Source organism: Saccostrea echinata, unplaced genomic scaffold (genome assembly GCF_033153115.1).
Source record: "Saccostrea echinata isolate AGI-Se365-2 ecotype Australia unplaced genomic scaffold, CSIRO_AGI_Sech_v1 ptg000054l, whole genome shotgun sequence".
Taxonomy (NCBI): domain Eukaryota; kingdom Metazoa; phylum Mollusca; class Bivalvia; order Ostreida; family Ostreidae; genus Saccostrea; species Saccostrea echinata.
This window is the reverse complement of record NW_026889803.1, coordinates 56,811,356-56,835,158: the sequence shown is the minus strand read 5'-3', so window position 1 is coordinate 56,835,158 and position 23,803 is coordinate 56,811,356. Positions and strand designations below refer to the sequence as shown.

The 23,803-nt window shown below is 32.5% G+C and overlaps 1 protein-coding gene across 1 annotated transcript; it reads left to right on the top strand.

Annotated features, from left to right (window-relative positions):
• Window positions 1–14,852: 14,852 nt before the first annotated feature.
• LOC133206011 (excitatory amino acid transporter 2-like) lies at window positions 14,853–21,023 on the top strand. The gene is made up of 11 exons (XM_061341917.1): window positions 14,853–15,106; window positions 15,259–15,333; window positions 15,797–15,919; window positions 16,096–16,183; window positions 16,436–16,478; window positions 17,194–17,305; window positions 18,896–19,022; window positions 19,452–19,685; window positions 19,978–20,172; window positions 20,479–20,613; window positions 20,762–21,023. Exons 1-11 carry the CDS (start codon window positions 14,962–14,964, stop codon window positions 20,979–20,981), a joined length of 1,497 nt encoding a protein of 498 aa, XP_061197901.1. The 5' UTR covers window positions 14,853–14,961; the 3' UTR covers window positions 20,982–21,023.
• Window positions 21,024–23,803: the final 2,780 nt, after the last annotated feature.

Below are 23,803 nucleotides of genomic sequence, written 5' to 3'. Positions count from 1 at the left end.
TGGCTCGTTTCCTATGAGACGCACTGCGCTAAAGTGCGATGGTCTGACACGCCAAACTCCGATGGTGCCAAGAAACAATCAACTTTTATGACGTCACAATATTCCGACGTCAATCCTTGACGCCGTTGTCCTGCATTCAAAAGCCATCAGTTCAGTATTCATCCTCGCATACAATTTTACTGATTTTGCTTATTGCTTGCACCCACCAGAGATATTAGGATTAATCCTCGCACACCACTCGACTGATTAGGGTTAGGCCTTGCTTCGCACTAACCCGAGAGATTTAGGGTTTGTCCTCGCACACTAGTCGAGTGAATAGGGTTAGTCTCGCACCCACCCAAGATATCTAGGTTATAGTTGTTACACACTTTTCGAGCGATTAGGGTTAGCTTCGCACCTATCCGAGAGATTAGGGTTAGTTTTCGCATAATGATATTTATTTATACTTATTTAAGACCTTAGCATGGCGCGGCATTGCAGTTTGGCGCAGTAGTACTATGACGTCACAAACGTCAATCGTTTTTCCGCACCATCGGACTTTGGCGTGTCAAACCATCGGGGTTTGGCGCAGACCATCGGACCAACGTGACCGATGGTCACGCCAAAGTCCGATGGTCTGCGACAAACCCCGTTGGTTTGACACGCCAAAGTCCGATGGCGCCAACACAATTTACATTTGTGACGTCATAGTACTACGCGCCGAATTGCGATGCCGCGCCATGCCAAGGTCTTAAATAAATACAAAAATAAATATTATAGGATATAATAGGACTAACCCTAATCTCTTGGATAGGTGCGAAACTAACCCTTCTCGGTCAAAAAAGTGTGTAAGAACTATAAACTAGATATGTTGGGTGGGTTCGAGACTAACCCTAATCAGTCGGACTAACCCTAAGTATCTCAGGTTGGTGCAGAGCTATCCCATAATCAGTCCCGTAGTGTGCAAGGACTAACCCTGATCAGTAGAGTGGTGTTTGAGGACTAACTCTGGTGGGTGCAAGCAATAAGCAAAATCAGTAAAATTGTATGCGAGGACGAATATTGAATTGATAGCATTTGAATGCAGGACAACGGCGTCAAGGATTGACGTCGGAATATTGTGAAGTCATAAACGTTGATTGTTTCTACGCACCATCAGACTTTGGCGTATCACACCATCGCACTTTAGCGCAGTGCGTCTCATAGGAAACGAACCATCGCGAAGGTACGTTAAGGCTTCCCAGAGAATATCGCAGTTTACTCTGTGCCTTCACATCTCTAAACTACAAATGTATGACGTCATAATTGAAAATGACGTCAAGTCACGGCAAACATGAATTGTTATGATGGGGAAAGTGTCAAAAACTTTACACCTTATTTCAATCGGCATATAAAGTGTCAGAAAGGTAGTGTAAAATAAACGTGTTTTAATCATTTTTTTTTTTAAATCTTATATACCCGAATATTTTAGATAGCTTTGCTTTATTAATCTTGTTTAAAAGTCAGCGTGTTCAAAACATATACGAAATTATACGTTTGACATTTACCCTTTTTATACCTGTGCATAGAAGTTGAATTTATACGCGGGTATGTTAAGGAAGCATATAAGTCAATTCTCTGGAAATTTAGACTTTTTAAAAAAAATTAAGTTTGATAATTTACCAAAACCGCTGATAAATGTAAACTATTATTATCTATTGCATAAAGATAAAAGAGTGTCTAATGCAAAGACGTGCACCACCACCACGGCATCACGTGACTTCTATTAATAGCAAAATGTTCCTTAGTAAAAAAGCTAACAGAACAACAATACCCCGAAGTGTAATAATTTCTTTGAGTAAATAATATAGTTGGAAAACATCTATTTTGCCTAAAAAGTGCTGCTAGAATCCCACTGTCCCGTCAGTCAAATAATAATTCCACACATTCGCACGAAACCTTACCCGATGTTTTGAATTTTATACATATAAACCGAGATTTTTCGTAAAACCATGCTTAACTCGGGATTCTAGCAGCACTTTCCAAGTATTTTAGGAGGGAAACTTTCCATCTGTACAAATCTTATGTTTTGAAATATACAGCTTATTGTTGTTCTGCTGCATTATTTTTGTCACAAATGACAGAGGAAAGGCCGACCGGGATACGTATATAGCTGACTGTCTTCGAATAGAATACAATCGATGAAAATAAATTAGCATACCTGCTTTAGTAACTGAACTCCATATGAATTTCACAAAATATTCAGAATGTTTGCTTTTAAACTCCATTTTACGTATCTTTGTACATGCCGTCGTAGCCAAATTCTCTTTACACGACATGATCAATTCCCAAGTTACTTAAAGTACATATATGACGTCATCGGTGGTAGATTTTAATCAAAATGACAGATACAGCATAACAAAATAAAAACATTTTATTTTTGTTAATGTTTACACGTTTCTATTCATTTTCTAGAGTTAAATTACATCTCTAAATACGAATATTACGAAAACTTGTATTCTAAAATTGACGTCATCTCGCCTACTATGACGTCATAATGTAGCACTGATTAAGTCAAGGTAGAATATTTTGTATGCTTCCTTATTACCCCTGCGTAATATGTGTATAAAAAGCCTGGCGCAGGTGATTAATAAGGATTTATTTGAGATCTTTTGTGAAAATCTGTAAGAGGAGTTTCCCCTCTAACTGAATCTTGCTTGGGAAAAATGTGTGATGGCTTTGTTTTAATACAGATGACAATATTGAGTTGAAAATACCCTCAAATTTGTCGGTAAGTTGAATTTTTTGTGAAATATTTTCCCAAGCACATTTCGGGTTCACAAGGATGTGACGAGTTTATTTATTTGACAAAAAGTTAATAACAATTGTGTTAATCAGCTTCGCCGAAGCGATTTATGTGAAACTCTTCAAAAAAGTAGAAATGACCGTCACGTGATCAACGAGGTCATTTGATATCGTAATAAATACGTTTATATATAGGCTAGAGAACTCTCTATATAAATAGAACTTAAGTACATAACTTACAAATAAAAATAAAAATCGACCTTGCAATGCAGTGTTATGTTTTGAACGCATTTAAAGCTTCGGGAAGCCTTAACATTGCTTCGGGAAGCCTTAACAAAACTTTCGGACTTTGGCGTCCGTACAGACATCATACCATCGGGGTTTGGCGCAGACCATCGGACTTTGGAGTCTTACATATATATATATAGGAAATCTTGTAAATCAGAAGTCTGTGGCTTCCAGTAGATTAATTTGTTCAGTATTTTAAAAATTTGAAAAGATTTTGCTGCATTTGGACATGCTACACCATGTCTTATACACATTAAATTCTAGGCAAAATAAGTAGTTATTTGGCTGTTTTTTGTGAAGGAGAGGTCATGTGAAAACAATAAAATCTGTTTTCATAATATCAGTGGACGCTACAGAGACTTCTAAAACAAGATTATCATATGATCTGCAATCTTTGTCTTTCTTATTTCACGTAACACTGTGCATTGAAGATTTTTTTGGTTTTGAGCTCTAGCTTTTCCGGTCGTGTCCGGCCCCCAGTCTTTCACCCGTCGTCTGTAAACTTTGTACATTGTCAAAATTTCCAAAACCACTGAACCAGTTTCAACCAAAATTCCCAATTCCACTTTACTGACTATGCAATATTATAGTTAGGTTGAACAAAATAAATATCTTTTTACGACATTGTTTTCTAAATTTTCAAAACACTTTTTTTTTTCAGGTTTTGATATACATTGTAAAATAAGTTACTATAGATCACTAAAATTTTGAGACCATTTTATTTTTGCATTGAAGTTATCTGGTGTTGGAAGTACAGTTTTCACGAATTTTGGTTATTACTGTATATAATCTTTAAGAATACAAATATAAAAATGAAAATTTTGCGAACAGGCGATCTTCCGAAATTATAGGCGGTAATAAAGATCTCGCAAATAAAAAGTGAATTTCAGTAATTCCATCTATTTGGGCAGAAATACTTATCTTCAATATTTAAAACAGAGCACAAGTTAAAAAATCATTTTCATAATACTTTGTGTAAATGTCAAATATGAAGGAGAAAATATTCACATTTTTTCAGCAAAAGTATAGAATGGATATTGAAATCTCGTATTTAACAGTCAAGTGGCAGTTGAAATGCGAACCATCTATCCTTCGATCCTCAGTGATTCAAAAGTAAATAAATCAAATAAAAAGGTTACATGATCAATATGTACTGGTACCACCTAACAACGAGTCTTCGTAAAGCTCCTTAGTACAGTTGCATTTTAGAAGAATTCTACAACTGGTAATCCAATTTATACTCTTACTTTCCTTAGAGATTCTTCAAAATCATACATGTCGGTTTTAAATTTCTTTCAATATTCCGAGCAACCAAATTGAATTTCAATTACCATACTTGGATTCAAAAACTCCTTTTAAAAATCCTTATGAAGATATGTGTGGTCCAGTAAATGTTCCATCTATCCTCTTTCTCTATTCCTCTCAGAAATATTAACAACAGTGAAGGAGAAACTTCATCAGTATTGTGCAACAACGTATTCTAGAAGTGGTGTTCATCAAATATGGATATTGAAAAAAAACTTCAAAGAACTTTTAGAAATTCTTTCATCACAGAATTTTGCCATAATTAATAGCATTAAAACTTCCCAACACTTTATACAACCTTTCCTCGTGATAAATTAAAGACCCAGCTTTTGACATCGCAGACAATTGCTTCTTCCATTTGCATATCTTCTGATTGGTTATCTACAATTTTACTATGTTGGAAATGTTTTATTCATGAAAAAAGAATAACAATGATTTCTTTGTTGTTTTGTTCAGGAAATGATATTGACAAGATTGCAAACAAACAAGAGGCCCATGGGCCCTATCGCTCATCTGAAAACTTGACTAGGAAAACACAAAAATCAGTTCAGTATTGAAAAGTTTAAATATATGTGTTGCATCCTAACCCCCCACCCCCACCCCTCCCCACCCGGAGGAGGATTTGAACAAACTTGAATGTTCACTAACTGAAGATGCATATATATCATTTTCGTTAAATAATCAAGGCTTTAGAAGATTTTTAAAGATTTTTTTTAATAAACATTTGATTTTCTATTGTGAAGGAAGATTCCTCATGATTTTTTTCTATATATATTTCTATGTATAACTTTGATCCCCTATTGTGACCGAACCCTACCCAAGGGTTCGTGATTTGAATAAATTTGAATCTGCAATACCTGAGGATGTTTCCATACCTTTGTAAAACTTTGATCACTCATTATGGTCCCACCCTATACCGGGGGTCATGACTTGAACAAACTTGAATCTACACTACCTGAGGATGCTTCTATATAAATATGACCAATCGTGCATGACTTTGCTGTTCTTGAGAAGAAGATTTTTTAAGATTTTTTCCTTTGTATTCCTATGTAAAACTTTGATCGCTTTTTGTGCCCCCCTCTACTTTGACAACAAACCATTATCCTAATGTATTTGTTCATGCCCAGAAAGATCTCATTGCATAAATGTTGGAACCAATTTTGATTATTGTCAAAAGATAACTTTATTGCATACAATTTTATCAAAGACTTATTCATTATTTCGAAGTCTATAGTTGTTTTTTTTTTAAATGTAATGATTGACAGAAACTAAATACGAGAGTTGATTCAATAGTAACGTCACAACTGCTATAAAATCTTTATTAATAGAATGTTATCAACACAATCTTTATTAATAGAATGTTATCAACACAATTTCACAAACAAATATTCCTCATTATTCTGAATTTTGCCTTAAAATTTCATTCGATTATGTAAAATACTTTTTTTAAAACATTAAGTTAAACACAGCGTTAGGTTTTGTCTTTCGCCGCACGGCAAGACTATTACCGACGATGTAATGACGTTACTTTTTGGCACTCATTTTTAGTTCATCCACATATACTTTTTTAGCCTCTCACATGATTCTTTTTCATATTATTTACTTCTTTGGTATAAACCGTCTTGTTTTGAGTTGAAATATCAAAATTATTTGAACTTTGTCTAAACGTTATTTTTAAATTCATTCCTTTTTTGCGTAAATGTTATATATCATCATATTCGAGATAAGTATTGAAGAGAAACATCATAACGATGTCGGTATATTCTTGCCGTACGGCAAAAGACTAGACCAAAGGTTGTGTTAAGTTTAGTATTTTATTAAGTATTGCAAATATCTTAATGAAATTTTAGGACAAAAATCAGAATAGATACACGTATTACTATGGAACGTTTTGTTGAAACTTTCGACAATTAAAAGTTTTTATAGCAGTTGACTTTTGGATTGATCAACCCTCGTATATCTTTAGAAACATGCAATGGTATTATACATGACTGTTGTGGATTTGAAGATTAAATGTTATATTGAGTGTTGGAAATACATAATTATTAAGGTTTGATTTAAAATTATACCAAATAGATATAAATTTTTCCACTTTCTTGAATTAGATTTTCATTTTTTAATGAGCTATGTGGTCAAGATCTCTGGTTCATGGGTAATTAGAATTGTCTTTTCACTGGCCTCTTGAACAGTACTGTAGGGGGAAAATAACTTGTAGTGTAAGTATTCACTATCTTCACGGTGTGAATTATTCCACGAATTCAAGAAACAGTGAATAAATTTGAAATAAAGTAATATTCTTTTTCGCTTTAGGGGGTTGGGGGAGGGGTGGGGGGGGGGAGATTTGAGTCCAGACTACCAGTAGGTATATATAACGTAGTCATTCAATAATTACGAGTTGTACATCTTCAATTATTTTAATAAATATGTTTTTCTGAAATTCAAATCTGCAGATAATGACCTGAATTTATCGTTAAATAGCAGTTTAAAGCCAACGCTAGTTGTTTGATCAAAACACAAGGGTCGTGGATGTTGTTTACCCGCGCTAACTACCTACCCCAAGCACTTGTAACTTAATTTTATAGAAATTTTGAGTAAGCTTTTTTTTTTAATTTTATTTATTCATGTAAGTCTCGGACTTCCTTTAGATAGGGGATATTATTTCGTCGACTAAACACAGTCACCTGATGGTTTTCGATATGATGTCAATATTCCTTCGAAAAGGAGAATTTTGGGTGACAGAATTCGGATTTTTCTTGTTATAACAATTGGGGGAGAGGGGTGGGTGGGGGTGGGTAGTACAATACCACTCATCGTTGTAGCAATCAGGGAAGTCATTCGACCTTAGTTTATCGTCAAAGCTATTATTTCATTAAATCAATTTTGCCACGGATCGGGGGAATAATAATAGGTAGTTTTATTTTATTTTATTTTTTACACTAATTCCGTGATTTCATCAAAGCAGCGATTGTGTCAGACGATAAAAAAACGTGAAAATTACAATCCGTAGAATTAATCCCCATATACCATAATGTCACCTTAAATGCTGCATTATCATCCAGGGAAAACATTAGATGCTTTCATTTGCCAAACATACAACCCATGCATGAAAAATAACTTTCCTATGGGAAACTAAAGTAGGAAATTAAAAACATAAAATGAATCTTTTTTTACAACAATCTCATAAATGTCTATTCCTGAAAACTAAAGTACATATATCACCACTATAACTATCACTTAACATAACGCTCCCAATGTTCCTGATGAATAAGTTATTTCCCATATTTCCATTTGTTCTCCAGATGTGCATTATGGATTAGCGGGTGCTCCAGGTGTTCATTATTCATTAGTTTTTGGATCGTTATGTTCACCGTATTTTTTCGCAGTAGACGGACGTTCATGTCTTTGCATTAAAATCACAGCTGATTTTGTGGAATCAACTCCTTCCATGATCGCGAATATTTCAAATACAAAAATTAATCCATATTCACTAAATTATTGCATCACTCATGCCAAGTGTGGTTACCTTACGACACCTTTTTATCTTGTTTTGAGAGTGATGAAAGTTAATTTCATCAGATCTTAATTTTGAGTCATCGAAAATCAAGTGCAGTATCACATATTTAAGCACCAAAACACTTTAATAGTCTAAGTTTACTGAAATGAAAAGGAAAAAACAAACCTTAAAGTGAAATATGAAGATAACGTACAGTAATCAGGCTCAAAAGTCCATTGGAACAATACAGATTGGTAACAAAGCAAACATGGACCTCAACGAGCATCAGAGGTGGGATCAGGTGCCATGGAGGAGAAAGCATCCCCTTAAAAAAACAGTAAAAATTATAGCCTAACAATTTGTATGAAAAACGTCAGTCAACATTCGTCATAACGATAGATTGTTTTGCTAACAAGGCCATTATATCGATCATAGAATTTGCGAAATGTTGACTTTAAACGAGACTGTTGAAATTCTTGTATCATTAACTTATTTGTCAATAGCTTGTCTCATTTTAGATATTGTTCGTACGTAGAACGTGCTCTTGTACCTAATCAACTGGGAGACACAAACTCCATATGCAGGTGATAATGGTTATGATAATGGTATATTGTTACATATATTAGGGGATTTGACGGTAGAAAATTTGAAGTCATCACATTTATCATAAAGTTTTGTTGTTACTTATTATTTCCTGACAATATTTAGAAAATGCCACGCAATTTTTGTTGTCGGAATGCCTCCGCCCTTGTTAGCAAATCTAAAGTAACGCATTCCAGGATTTAACACTACTTTGATTTATATTCAGATACATAGTTACGTACATACGGTATATTTTACTTTGCTTCACTCCTACTCTCTGAAATCTAGTCGAATTTAATACATTTAACCATTTGAAATGATTACCCCAAAACTTACATAAACGTGTCTGAACATTTTATCCCAGCTAAATGAATGGACCTTCTGTTAAATATATTAAGTTAAATATAATGAAGGATACATTTTGAAGGGAACGGTTTAAACATAAAATCATTATATTGATGGAAACCTTGCTAATGATATGTGTTAAATGTTCTCCGCTAAGGAATTAATTCAATTCGAACAGGGGTTCATAGTCTCATAAGTGCTCTGTATTTTCACACGTGTACCCTATGACAATTTATTCACAAGCAGAGTCCTCAGAAGGTCGACTCTTTACAACTGTATCACAATTTAGTACAAAACAGTTCAGATATTCCTTTCAAACAAAAGATCTGATTGGAAGATTCAACGGCAGGTATTTGTATTTTAAGATAATTCAAGACAAGTTTAAACAATCAAAATGTATGAAATATAAATTATAACAAGTCATTTATAAATTGAATCTCCGTGTACATCATAAAAAGTCTAATCTAGACTGAGATTCGGCTTAGCTACATGTAAATATTCGAACTGAAGCTTTCGCTGAAGCTGTCAAAAGCCGAATCTCAGTCAAGATTCAAACCGTAAGATTTCTGACGACCACTAAAAAGGCAACGTGCAGCATGTTCATTTTTTCATATGCGATGTATTAGTACGTACCTCTTAGTAGTTGTAAGGTGATGAAAACAATGCTGTTCATAAGCCGAATGAAGAAAAAAATATCATTTACGTTTAAATTATATGTAAAAATATTAGAATCTACAAGCTTATGGCTGAATTAAAAAAAATAACCAAATGCATTTTATCAACCTGCACTAAAAATAAAGGCAATGGGAATAAATTTCTATGTTGCAGCATATGTCTTTAGATAGTGTCTAAATACCTGCCAAATATTTCATTGAAATCTCGATTCACAAAAAAGTCATGCCCAAAAATGATGCTAAAAATGTCAGGAGTGCAACATCTTTTTGTGACATTTTGAAAATTCAATATTTTTTGAAGATCTGTGGAAAAAATAATAAAGATTTATGTTGGAAATAAAGACTTTCCTGATAATATTCAAACTATTGAGCTTTAAATGTAGACTGTAGCAACTATTGTTTGACCAAGTTGTGGTCTTGGCTGATGTTGAAAAAAATGTTATACCATGTCAGGAATGCAACAGAAAAAAAATGTAGTGTTGCCAAAAAACATCGATTTTAAAAATCTGAAAGACAATTAAGTCAAAAAGAATTTTCAAAGTTTAAAGCAATAACTGATATACAATTTAAAACTTAAAATGTGATATAAATCACAAGCAGCATTAATGAGAGTCAATTATCTGTGCATATCAATTAATGTCAGTAGGGCTGTGTATTAAGCAAAATATTTCGATACGATACGATACGATATTTTATAAAGCGATATGCGATATATTGGATTATTTATTAAGTCTTTCAAAAATGTCTTGTAAATGACATTTATTGCATAAATTTGATAAAAACTGGGTGAGTCTAACATAACATGTTAAAATATAGTTGTCTATGTATTTTGTAATAGTTATCTAAGATGTGCTATCTCCTTAATGTTTATTTCATTATTGACCAGTTTTAGTTCAAGACAGTTAAAAATAATCTTTGGTAACTGAAATTCCCTACATTTTTACAGAATTATAAGGAAAACTGCCTTTCCGATACATATTGGAAGTTATTTTTTCGATACGATACATTCCTGAATATCGATACGTATTGAATATTCGATACATTGACACAGCCCTAAATGTCAGGAGTGCAACATTTGATGTTTTGCTCCCCAGCATGAAAAACTTTTATCAGTGTATGATTCTCTGGTTTTTATTTTGGAAAATAAAGATGCAAAAAACATTTATACCAAATAAATTTATTAATTACAGGGTCTGTCTGTGTTACAGATATATATCTCTATGGTCAGGAGTGCAACACATTTTTGTAAGATTCGATTTATATGATGAACAGACTTCTATTCATGCTAATAAATATTCTTTAATTAATAATGATCTATTTGAATAATTTAGAACTAAATTATTGACAGTTTCATTATTATTATTTTATTATTTTTATTATTAAAATCCTTCTCTATTTCAATTTTATCAATTCAGATGTGTTTTTATCTTTTCTTCGATTTTTTTATGAATGTATAATATATACACACTGAAAAATTGTTATATACTTCAAGTAATTCCACCTCAACTTCACTGAAACAACAGAACAAGTTCTGATGTAATTTTCGCTTCACAATTCTACTTTAAAGACTCCCATTCTTTTGGTCAGGAGTGCAACAAATATGTTAGAATTATTGCTGATCAAAAAATCATTATGAATAAATATTAAGGAGAAAATTGATGAATAGAATGTTTCTGGTTGACCTCAGTTGCTTACAGTGTTTGTCATGTGATGGAAAATATACTTTAAAATATATTTTATCTTCTAAAAATACATTTTAGCTAGTTTTTTTTTGTTTGTTTTTACATAAATAGGGAATAATTCAAGATATAAAGCCACGTTTAACTACTTTCATGTGTTTTAATTATGAAGCATTGGACTATAGATATTGCACAATTTCGTTACCACTTGATGTTGCCAACACTTTTTTTCAAGGTCATAAATTAGGACACATCCCACCCTTACATACTTATAGTAATAAATGGGAATTATGTATAAATATACTGAGTATTCAACACCTACACATCTGTTATGTATTCAATTTCATTGAATCTTTTGCTATTAGGATGGATTACCTTAACTTCTTTATTGCTGATTCATCATTCAACTTCTTCATCTACCTTCTGAATGCCTGACTTTTCCGAAGCTTTGACCCCCTCTTGTGGCCCCGCCCTACCCCCGAGGTTATTATATGAAAAAAATTGAATCTAGAGTATGTAATGAAGCTTTCACTTAATTTTCATCTTTTCTTGCCCAGTGGTTCTTGAGAAGATTTTTAAAAGATGCCACAAATTTTCACGAATTCTTAATTATCTCTCCTTGAAAGAGGGAGCGGCACGTTCTGTGAACAAACTTGAATTCCCTTCACACAAGGATATTTTGTGGCAATTTTGATTGAAATTGGCCCAGTGGTTCTTGAGAAAAAGTCGAAAATGTGAACAGTTTACAGACGACAGACGACTCTTTGATCAGAAAAGCTCACTTGAGCCTTCGGCTCAGGTGAGCTAAAAAGTTTACAGACAGACGGACCCCGGATAAAATGTGATCGGGAAAGATCACTTGGGCATTTTTTCTCACTTGAGCTTAAAAGTTAGTCCATGTTAGTACAATGTACATCGTTTGAAGCCAATTCGACTGATTACCAGTATAACGTGAGAGCAAATTCATATTAAAGCTTTATTATGTGAGGACCTGCTTTTAAATAGTGTATAATCAGTCTGATCACTACTTTGCTGCATAATATTTAATTTTGTTTGTGCTTACTTAATTTTGTAATTAACAACAGTTAACGTTTTTGTTGTATATAACGAATATATATGAATAAAAGCCCTCACATGTCCACTGTTTTCCCCATCAATCTTAGATATCATTTTGTCGCCTGTTCGTATTTTGTGTTTATATTTACAATATGTTTACTCTGTCGATTTAAAATCAATTTATATTAAAGTTTTAAAAATCAATCTGCTTAAATATTCGTAAAGTCTGGTGAATGAATTCTAGATTGCATCAACGTCCATGCTGTGTTATAGAAATATTAAAGATATATACGCTATAACTTGCGTCAGTTAAAAATAAAGTTGGTAATTTATATTTTGTTTACCAAATAAAGTTACGAAAATATTGTAAATTGCACAATTGGAAATGAACGCATTATAAAGATCTCAAATTATAATTATTTATTATCCTACTAGGAAAGTAATGCCTCTATTTAAATTCATGCATCATGTGACACTGTCTTTACTTTTAGATTGATAAACAAAAATGGCGCCAAGAAAACGAGGTAGGCCGTTTGGTATACAAAATAACTTTTGACATGGATGGCATACGTTTTATGCTTAAAGATACTTATCTTTGAAAACAACCAGTATTAACCATCTACTCTGTAATGACAGATATTAACTTTTATCCAAAATCGTAGTCAAAATGCAACGTACCTCGTTGTCTATGTTTTCCCGCGGACATGCGTGTCTATATACTGTTTACGCACGTCCTTCATCAATATTCATGAATAGGCTGAATTCTTAATTGCAGATCTTGCTTAATTGTTTTGTAATTACAACGACTTATTTAGTAAAACTTTGCGGAAAGTAATTATTTTTTTATTACACATCATGTTTCTCAAATCATTTAATCATTTTGTTTCACATAAAAAAAATCGAGTTTATATAGCGTGTATATCTTTAAAAGTATTTACATGTCGGTTTGCAGATATAATGTCAGAGATTCTCTTTGCGAGCACTCTTAGTTAATTATTTGGTTAGTGCCAGAAAGCAATTAGTATACATTTATTTCGTTATAACAATAACAATATGAGAGAGTAAGAACATAGATACACAGTACATAACAATTCTGTTAGCTGCTGAGAATTTTCTTCATTGTATATAAATAAAAAACAAAAAGTACCTAAGGTAGTTTTGCGAAATATTCTTAGTTGTATATTTATTAATTCTTGCCATACTGACAAATCTCTTCAAATTATCTGTTTAAACAAGTCCTTTTAAGACACGATAAATGGACAAAGCATTTAGAAATTTTACAATTTACATGAATTACTGATCTTAAGTATTACAGGTAAAGAGTAATTGTTTAATTTTTATAATTTTTTCATATTTTTGTTAAAAAGTAGAAGGTTTAGATTTTCATGCGTTACTGGATATACATATAATCAAAAATATGATGCAAAATATTTTGGCTGTTTTGCACATAGATAAAGTAAACTGTGTTGTTGAAATTGCTTAAATAAACTTAATTTACTTAAACCTTGTCTTTCACAAAATTTCTGAAAAATAAATGCACAGATTTCGTTGACTCTCAAAGATGTGTTGTTCTAAAACAAAGCATTCGTTAAAAATGCTTAAATGTGCCGAAACTGAATTTACTTTTTCGAATTAATTTTTAAAAATGGCACAACTGAAAAATAAAGAAAAACATTACTCAGAAATTGGATTCTTAAATTCTAATACACCGGATTTTTAATAAAACATCGTTGTCTGAATACAATTTTCTATTGGTATGTAATATAATAAAATAATCTCAATTTCATGGTGTTTTTCATTATTAATTATTGCATTATTATGACATGGATATTCATTTTTTAAAAATTACTTTGCATGTATTTCTAGTATTTATAACTGTTAAGGGATTTAACTAATTTAGTTCATATCCATTGCACGTTATTCGCTTTTTGATTTACCCCTTCGTTTGAACACGTTTTTGTATAATTTTATCTTAATGAGAGAAAAGGGAAAGTGAATGCGAAGGCAGAACGTTGTGATTCACTTTTACGTGAACAGAAGCTTCTTTTTTAAGTCATTGCTCGGAAAAAGTGGGTTTAACGACATTGAATAAGTCACAGAGATAGCTTTCTTTTTATTCGTTGATTTTATTCAGCTTTCAATGTCTTACATTGGCTAATCTAATCTTAACAACTTTGACATGAGAGGTCTCTTGCAGAATTTCATAATACTTTACTTTTGAACTAAATGATAAAATTATAATAGCTCTTGGTTGACAAGGCATAAATACCCAAATTTAATTATTTTCAAAGTCAACATGTACAACTTGGATAGATACATGTAGGATGCTGTCTTCCTCAATTATTTGTGCTCCTGATCCTGCGAATTTCCTTTCTTTGCTCTTCTAATTTCTGGAACTTTGTAAAGATGACAAGTAACTTAATGTAAATGCACAAGGTCATTTTATGCATAAGGTGAACCAATTCTCCGAGAACTAACACTGGACTTTAAAACTGCACTTGTTTATGATAATGACTAAGCCCGCTTCTCAAGTTTAATATTAACTATCTAATCGGTGAAGAACTTAATATAAAGGGGGCTATTCAAATCAGTGCAAACACTGATGATAGCTTTGATTCACAATGATACATATTTTGTGTGTCTACATTTTCCCGTTGTCAGGGCAGATATTGGTTAATTGCACCATTGGCAATATGGATGGAGAAAGGTCATAATGCTCTGCTGACCATTTGGTATACCCTGCTGACCAGTTGTACGTAGTAGAAAAGCATGAAAGATGAATGTTAAACATTCCAATTGCTACGAATTTTTATCAAGAAATGGACTTATCATTAGCGTGTTGGTTGGTGTGGTTGTGGGGTTCGCCTTAGGCTTTGGTCTTAGAGTCGTGGAACCTTCAAATGATGCTCTCACATGGATTGGTATGTTTTGAAACTTAAAAAAATTTTGCATTAATTTTTGACATATCATTGTCTTTCTTATGCACACTTTTACTACTTAATTATAAAATTTTCTTATTTTCTTAATCAGTAAACTTATGCATGAATGATGATAATTCGAATCTTTTAATAAGGTTTACCGGGAGAAATTTACATGAGGATGCTTAAAATGACAATTCTTCCTTTAGTTGTGTCAACTATCATTACAGGTATGACACATTTACATTGTATGATTAGCAAAACAAATTGGATTCAAAACAAATGCGACATTATTTACTTTGCATTGTTAATATGATAAATATCATGTTCTATCACAGGCCCGTAGGAAGCAATTTCACTTTGAGGGGGCACAACTATACATTTTCAATTGGGGGGGGGGGGGGCACTATCAACTACAAAAATTCCTTGACAAGCAAAAAAAAAAAAAAAAAAAAAAAAAAAAAAGGTCATCAGACGTCATTATTGAGGGGGGCACGAGCATATAGTACCTATGTTTTCTATAGTATTATAGTATTCTATACATCGGCAAAATTATTGGGGGGTCCCCCCCCCCCGGTTCCTACGGCCATGAATCAAGAATCAGTTCATTTAAAACAATATGTACATTCTCACGCCAAAATTACAAGTAAGGGACTTTAAAAGAACGATATTCTTATATATTTTACATCATAGGCACAGCTCGTATGGATCCGAAGTCTAACGGCAGGATAAGTGCCTTGTCCTTTGGTTATATTGTAATCACCAACACAATAGGAGCTATCATCGCCATCCTGGTATTCTTAATCATTCAGCCAGGTATAAAATGACGTAATAAAAATGACTTTTACTCCGTATAATTCATGTATATTGATATAAAATATTTCAGTGCTCTTTCTCTTTTAAAACATTTCAGTGCTCAGTGCTCTTCTAGTCTTTTGAGTAATTATATTCATGTAATTAAAAAAAGTAATCAGAATAATTTTTCTATAAAGGTAAGGATGTAAAGGTATCGGGATCAGATTATAGTGGTTCTATACATACCGACATTGAAACTAGCGACTTGTTTGCCGACATGATCAGGTAAGATATACATACATGTGCATAATTTTCTTCCTCCATTTTATTAAATTATATGACAAACTAGATGTCATATTTAAAAGAAATACTCTGGAATAACTATTTGAAAGTTTCATTTAATACAGTACTGTTTAATGCTTGTTAATTTTTTTAATAGTCTATTTAAAAAAACTATCAAATTGTTCTGTTAGTTTTCTCTCGTAAATGACGAAACTCTAAACTCAAAATAAACATTGTTGTATATTTTTTTCCCAGAAATCTATTTCCTGATAATTTGGTTACTGCTTGTTTCCAGAAGGTACGAATTATTCGAAATGTAACACATATTTTTTGTTCAAAACTTTATCCTTTCATTAGATTTTACACCATTGTGAAGATAACAAACAGGAATCGTGCTCAAAAGTCCAATTAAACAATACAAACTCAGAGCAAACACAGATCCCTGAAAATATCAGAGGTGGGATCAGATGCCATGGAGAGGTAAGCACCCCATGCGTGCTCCTTGTCATGATCGGGTAAACGGAGAAATCCGTTGACTAGAAAGTATGAATTAAAATAATGGCTTAACAATTTGTATAAAAGATGCCAGTCAACATTACAGATTGTAAATACAAACAAGGTTATTGTATCGACCATACAATTTGCAGAATGTTGACTTTAAGATCGATAAGATCAATAAACAAGATTGGTGATATCCTTGTATCATCAACTTATAGCTGTCAGTTGCATCTCTCCTTTTAGAAATTGTTCGAACGAAGAACATGCTCTTGCATATCGAATTAACTAGGTGACATAAACACATATCTCTTTAAAATTAAATTCAGCGCTGTTGCAGAATTAATTTCAACGTTCTGATAAATTTTCATACCATTTTATTTACATCTTTAATCAACACTCTTTTAAGAAACATAAAGTTACTTTTATCTCGTGTATTAAAGCGTGAGAAATAACATAATTGCTTTTTTTTTAATGATAAAGAATCTGATTTATTTTTTATTTGGGTCTTATTGCAGACTCAGACAAGATACTCCCAATCCACTAGAGTTTTAATGGTGAACGGGACCAATAGTTCTATAACAGTTGTGCATAAAGCGGTCTCCTCCACCGGTGGTCTTAATATACTAGGTACGTACCGATAAGATCATAATTAGTATTCTTTATCTCAATGCACAATATAACCAGAAGTCTCTGATGAGACTGTAGCTCTACTGGTCTGTACATATACATGTAACAAAGAAAAAGTAGCACTTGGATTCGAAACTTTGCAACATGCAGCAATAAATAGAATTATATATCTTCATATAGTCTACTTGTGTGCCAAGTTAAATTGAAATCAAATAAAAACTGAAGGAGGAGTAGCGTTTTAAAAGAAATTCACAGAAATTTCTATTTTTAGTAACCAAGGCAACATCGTTCATCAAAATAAAAAAAACTGATGCTCTGAATTATGTATCATAGTGTAGTCTACTTGTGTGCCAAGTTATATTGAAACCAGACCAAAACTGTAGGAGGAATTTCATTTTGAAGGAATTTCACAGAAATTTCTATTTTTAGTAACCATGGCAACATCGTTCATAGAAGTCAAAAACCGATGCACTAAATTATGTATCTTAGTGTAGTCTACTCGTGTGCCAAGTTATATTGAAACCAGACCAAAACTGTAGGAAGAGTAGCATTTTAAAGGAATTTCACAGAAATTTCTATTTTTAGTAACCATGGCAACACCGCTCATCCAAATCAAAAACCGATGCACTAAATTATGAATCTTAATAGAGTCTACTTGTATGCCAAATCACATTGAAATCAGACCAAAACTGTAGTAGGAGTAGCTTTTAAAAGGAATTTCACAGAAATTTCTATTTTTAGTAACCATGGCAACACCGCTCATCCAAATCAAAAACCGATGCGCTAGATTATGTATCTTAGTGTAGTCTACTTGTGTGCTAAGTTATATTGAAATCAGACCAAAACTGTATGAGGAGTAGGGTTTTAAAGGAATTTCAAAGAAATTTCTATTTTTAGTAACCATGGCAACACCGCTCATCCAAATCAAAAACCGATGCACTAAATTATGTATCTTAGTGTAGTCTACTTGTGTGCCAAGTTATATTGAAATCAGACCAAAACTGTATGAGGAGTAGCGTTTTAAAGGAATTTCACAGAAATTTCTATTTTTAGTAACCATGGCAACACCGCTCATCCAAATCAAAAACCGATGCACTAGATTATGTATCTTAGTGTAGTCTACTTGTGTGCCAAGTTATACTGAAATCAGACCAAAACTGTATGAGGAGTAGCGTTTTAAAGGAATTTCACAGAAATTTCTATTTTTAGTAACCATGGCAACACCGCTCATCCAAATCAAAAACCAATGCACTAGATTATGTATCTTAGTGTAGTCTACCTGTGTGCCAAGTTATATTGAAATCAGACCAAAACTGTAGGAGGAGTAGCATTTTGAAAAATTGTTTACAGACAGACGGACAGACAGACAGACAGACAGACGGACGGACGCCGGACACCTTGCTATCGCATAAGCTCTTCTGGTCTCTGACCAGTAGAGCTAAAAATGACTGGAGACAGTTGTTCAAAACCCGACAAAAGAGGTTAAGATTTTGACATAATCAAAAGAAAGTTACCGCCTAGAAAAGGAATTGATTTTTTGCATTGTACAACGATTGTACATATTTTATATGCCATATCCTTGTATTTTAGGGCTTATCATTGCATGTATTCTGTTTGGTATCGCAGCGAGTAAGCTAGGAAAACGCGCTGATCCATTAACAGATTTTTTTGAAACCATATCCATTATTGTTATTCATCTCTTAAATTGGATTATCTGGTGAGTTAAATTTATTTCAATTAATGTTATCATGTTTCTATGTGCTGACAAATCCAAATATACGTTTAGTAACCATATTCCTGCTATATTTTTGAAAGCTGATCAAGTTTTAAATAAATAAAGGGCTAATAATACACACAGTCACACTTATTATTTGAAGATATATTAAAAATTTCATAATCAATTTTAAGCTCTTACCAATAGTTCTGCGGAGTGGACATCAAATTTTACTTCAGAATCTTCTTTCGGAACAAATATTGCTCATTTAAAAAACTATTACACTTTTCATAAAAAAAACTTCTCATCAAGTGCTTCCCATGTATTTGTTTTTACTTATTGTGTTGCACCTGATAAATGTATAAAAAAAACATAGTTAGGATAGGTGCAGGACACAACATGTATAATATATTTTCTGATACCTTATTTCAGGATGACCCCTGTTGGAGTTGCAAGCCTTATTGCTACAGCAATTCTAAAAGCCTCTGACATAGAAAACGTCTTCAGCAGTCTTGGAATGTTTGTTCTGGCTCATTCTGTTGGAATCATTTTTCATCAGTTGGTCCTAATTCCGATTACTTATTTCATAGCTACAAGGAAAAATCCTTTCTACTTCCTTGGCACCTGCCTGCGTCCCTGGTTAACTGTGTTTGGGCCGCCCAGCACGTACGTTCATGTAGTTAATAGAGTCTGACGTTTTCACATTTGTTGAACGTTTATGTATGTTTATAGAGATGCACTTTGACGGGTGTTAATTTCATTAATTCTCCAAGGGGAGAGAGGGGATACGTTAAAATGACAAGTTTGGACAAATTTTTATATCGGATCACATATAGAATATTTTTAACCCGTCTCCTCTTAAAACGAATTGCTTGCATATTCATTTGAAACGAGTGAAAAAAAAATGAATCATATATTTTTATGAGGAAAGTATATCACATTTTTTATTAATTGTTAGTGCAATTGGAATACCAGAAATGCTCAGAACACTTGATGTTAAGCTACACGTTGACACCAGGATTTCCAATTTCCTTGTTCCTGTAGGAGCTACTTTGGAGCGATTGGGAAGCTGTATATTCATCTGTTTATCTGCCCTGTTTATGGTACAGTTAGAAGGAATGTCGTTAGGTGCCTCTAAGATACTCTTAATTGGGTAAATATATCATTTATTTAGGTACCGCATATAACAGCATTTATTTTTTGATACATTTTGTTTATATTGAATCTGAAATCTTATAATTGATATGTTACATGCTTTTGTTTATAAGAAAACAGATCGATAAAATTCTGTTGATGATATTTATATCATTTTCATCAAAACATCACATTTTCTCGTTTATACTCCATGTATATATATACATATTTGCAACTGACTTTTTCTTTAATCTAAATCAACAAACCAAACAAAATAGGTTTAAGCTATGTACATAGATTACACACATTATCGTTAAAATTTAAGGATGTTGTCATCCGTGGGCTCCCTGGCTGTTCCCTCCGTTCCCAGTGCCAGCATTGTCTCCATTCTAGTCGTCCTCTCTTCCTTAGATGTTCAAGTAAACAACATAGGTCTACTCATGGCATTGGAATGGTACAAGTAAGTACATTTTAAAATATTTCATTTAGCTTTTCAAAACATTTTAAGTAAATTGTGATTGACGGACACAAATATAATTTTTTTCTTTCCTAATTCTATCATATTCAAATCAACACCTACGATAATCTTACTTTTTGGTGTTATATAGTGATCGTATCCGGACTACAAGCAACACAATGACAATTATAATCGGTGCTGTGGTAATCGACAGACTGTGTAGCTCTACTCTGAAGTCAGCTGAAGACAGCACTCCCAAGGAAACCCCAGCAATCGAATCGGAGGTCAAAATAAAAACTACGAACGGAATAGGAACGGAATTGGGGGTCAATGTAAAAACAGAAAACGAAACTACCTCCACAAGGTTTTAGAGCTAATTTTATGTGTGAAATGATTGAGCGTGACATGATAAAAGTACTGATCTATATATATATATATATATATATATATATATATATATATATATATATATATATATATATATATATATATATGTATGTATGTATGTATGTATGTATGTATATATAGAACAAATAAATATTATGATAAGCAATCATTAATTTTTTACTTTTATCTTTACTTTAAAGAACGGATGGAATGCTAAACTTTATCATTATTATTATGATTTCCAGGGGTTCGTGTACACAATTTTACATTGGTTGTAGTTTTTTTTAAAAATCGATCATTATTCGTTACCCTCATTCTTTCGCTTTTTATTAAATAGCTAGTGCTCTAAAGTAGAATTCACTCAGGCGTTATAACGAAACAGTTACATACTTTAATAAACATGTATATTTATTCTTTATTAAATAGCTAGTGCTCTAAATTAGAATTCACTCAGGCGTTATAACGAAGCAGTTACATACTTTAATAAACATGTATTTTTATTCTTTCTTAAATAGCTAGTGCTCTAAATTAGAATTCACTCAGGCGTTATAACGAAGCAGTTACATACTTTAATAAACATGTATATATATTCCTTATTAAATAGCTAGCGCTCTAAATTAGAATTCACTCAGGCGTTATAACGAAACAGTTACATACTTTAATAAACATGCATATTTATTCTTTATTAAATAGCTAGTGCTCTAAATTAGAATTCACTCAGGCGTTATAACGAAACAGTTACATACTTTAATAAACATGTATATTTATTCTTTATTAAATAGCTAGCGCTCTAAATTAGAATTCACTCAGGCGTTATAACGAAGCAGTTACATACTTTAATAAACATGTATATTTATTCTTTATTAAATAGCTAGTGCTCTAAATTAGAATTCACTCAGGCGTTATAACGAAACAGTTACATACTTTAATAAACATGAATATTTATTCTTTATTAAATAGCTAGTGCTCTAAATTAGAATTCACTCAGGCGTTATAACGAAACAGTTACATACTTTAATAAACATGTATTTTTATTCTTTATTTAATAGCTAGTGCTCTAAATTAGAATTCACTCAGGCGTTATAACGAAGCAGTTACATACTTTAATAAACATGTATATTTATTCTTTCTAAAAAGTTTTTATTTAATTTATTCTAAAGGTAGATAAATAGACAAAATTAATATACATGTATTTAAAACAGAGTGCTTGGTACAAGAGACTATAGGCAATTATGAGTTTGTTCTCACAACTTGTTCGAAAATATCGTGATTATACTTTTACATGGTCAATTCTGTTAAAATTTTCATAATTATACAAATTACACACCACTTTCTATATCTACATGTATACTGCCATAATTAAGGAATGTGATACAAGATATACATGTAGTTATGGGAAAGTTGTGTATTTAAAATGATTATTAATATTATTTACTTGAGAATATCAATTATTTGAGAGTGTAAAACTGTAAAACATGGTTTATTCAGTTGAGAAAACAGTTTCACGATTAGTAAACTACGGAAAACAACTGTAAGCTATAGATAACGAATGTTTAACTATAGTTTAAGACTTTAAACGAGCTATGTAAGGCACTGAATTCACCAAAAATGATAAACATAATTTTATTTGAGAAACAAAGTTAGACGATCGAAACTGAACAAATTTCTGTGAAACTATAGTTCATGACTCTAAAAGATAGTTTAGGTAAATCAAACGCGAACCCTAATTACTGAGCGTGATGATAACAACTGTGCAACAATCATATTCTGTAATCAGTGGAAATCATCGTTTGTCAGATTTTGAGATTTATAAACTTTATTTAACAGCTCTAAACTTTGGTTTAGATTTTGACGATAAAGCTAACCACAATATTTGTATTGTTAACGTACAAAAAAATAGATGCATACATGTAGATTGGCATATATTTTTTGGTCTTCTTTTGGTTGAAAAAGCGACAGTTATCGGTGTATATCATTGCGACAGTTATCGGTGTATATCATTGCGTATTATTCATTGTAATTAGTTCCTATATAAATCTATACTAAAAAAAAGTCTTAACATTTCCAATGTTTTACTGAGCTGTCATAAAAAATCGATGTTTGACCGCAGAGTGAGAAATTGGACCCGTGGACGAGATATTGGACTGCTTACGTCACACTGTGGGCGGGATCAGCAAAATCTTATTTCCATTCATTGGTATGGAAGCCAGCAAAACATACATGTATTACAAAAAAGAATAAATATTAAATAAATAAAAGGTATAATAAAACATTTATTGACTGTGTTCTCGGGCAAAATGCGTTTTGTCGACCCCTCGAACCAAACTGTTTGCCTTCGGCCTAACGGCCTCGGGCAGTTTGGTTCTTGGGTCCAACAAAACGCATGTTGCCCTCGAACCCAGTCAATAAATGTACAGTGTTCCCTTTTTTCATTAGAGATTTGTTTGTTATATGACGACAATAATATGCTTTGTTGTTATGACCGAAGCAAATAATCTCTCTCTCGCATCATATATTCGTATCATATATTGTCGCCGACGACCTTTTATAAATCAATAATAATCATGTTATTTGCACCTCTCTATAGGATTTGTATATAACTGGAGTTAAAAAAGGAAATTCACTACAGTTGTGCAAACTAAAAGCCCTATCTTTCAGTGAACATGCGATGTTATGAAAATATAAGATATAATTCTCGGCATTATTTTCAAATAACCATTTCACTTTTATGGCGAGGCAACAATATGTGAGGTGAGAGTAAGCATATACTGCAGCCGCTGACAATATGTGTATTATTTTGCATCCG

Excerpts from the sequence above, each read along its gene's own strand:
- LOC133206011 (XM_061341917.1), top strand. The coding sequence starts at position 14,962 with ATGAATGTTAAACATTCCAATTGCTACGAATTTTTATCAAGAAATGGA. Across the intron at positions 15,107-15,258 it reads TGATGCTCTCACATGGATTG|GTTTACCGGGAGAAATTTAC; the intron begins GTATGTTTTGAA and ends TCTTTTAATAAG. Across the intron at positions 16,479-17,193 it reads TTACTGCTTGTTTCCAGAAG|ACTCAGACAAGATACTCCCA; the intron begins GTACGAATTATT and ends GTCTTATTGCAG.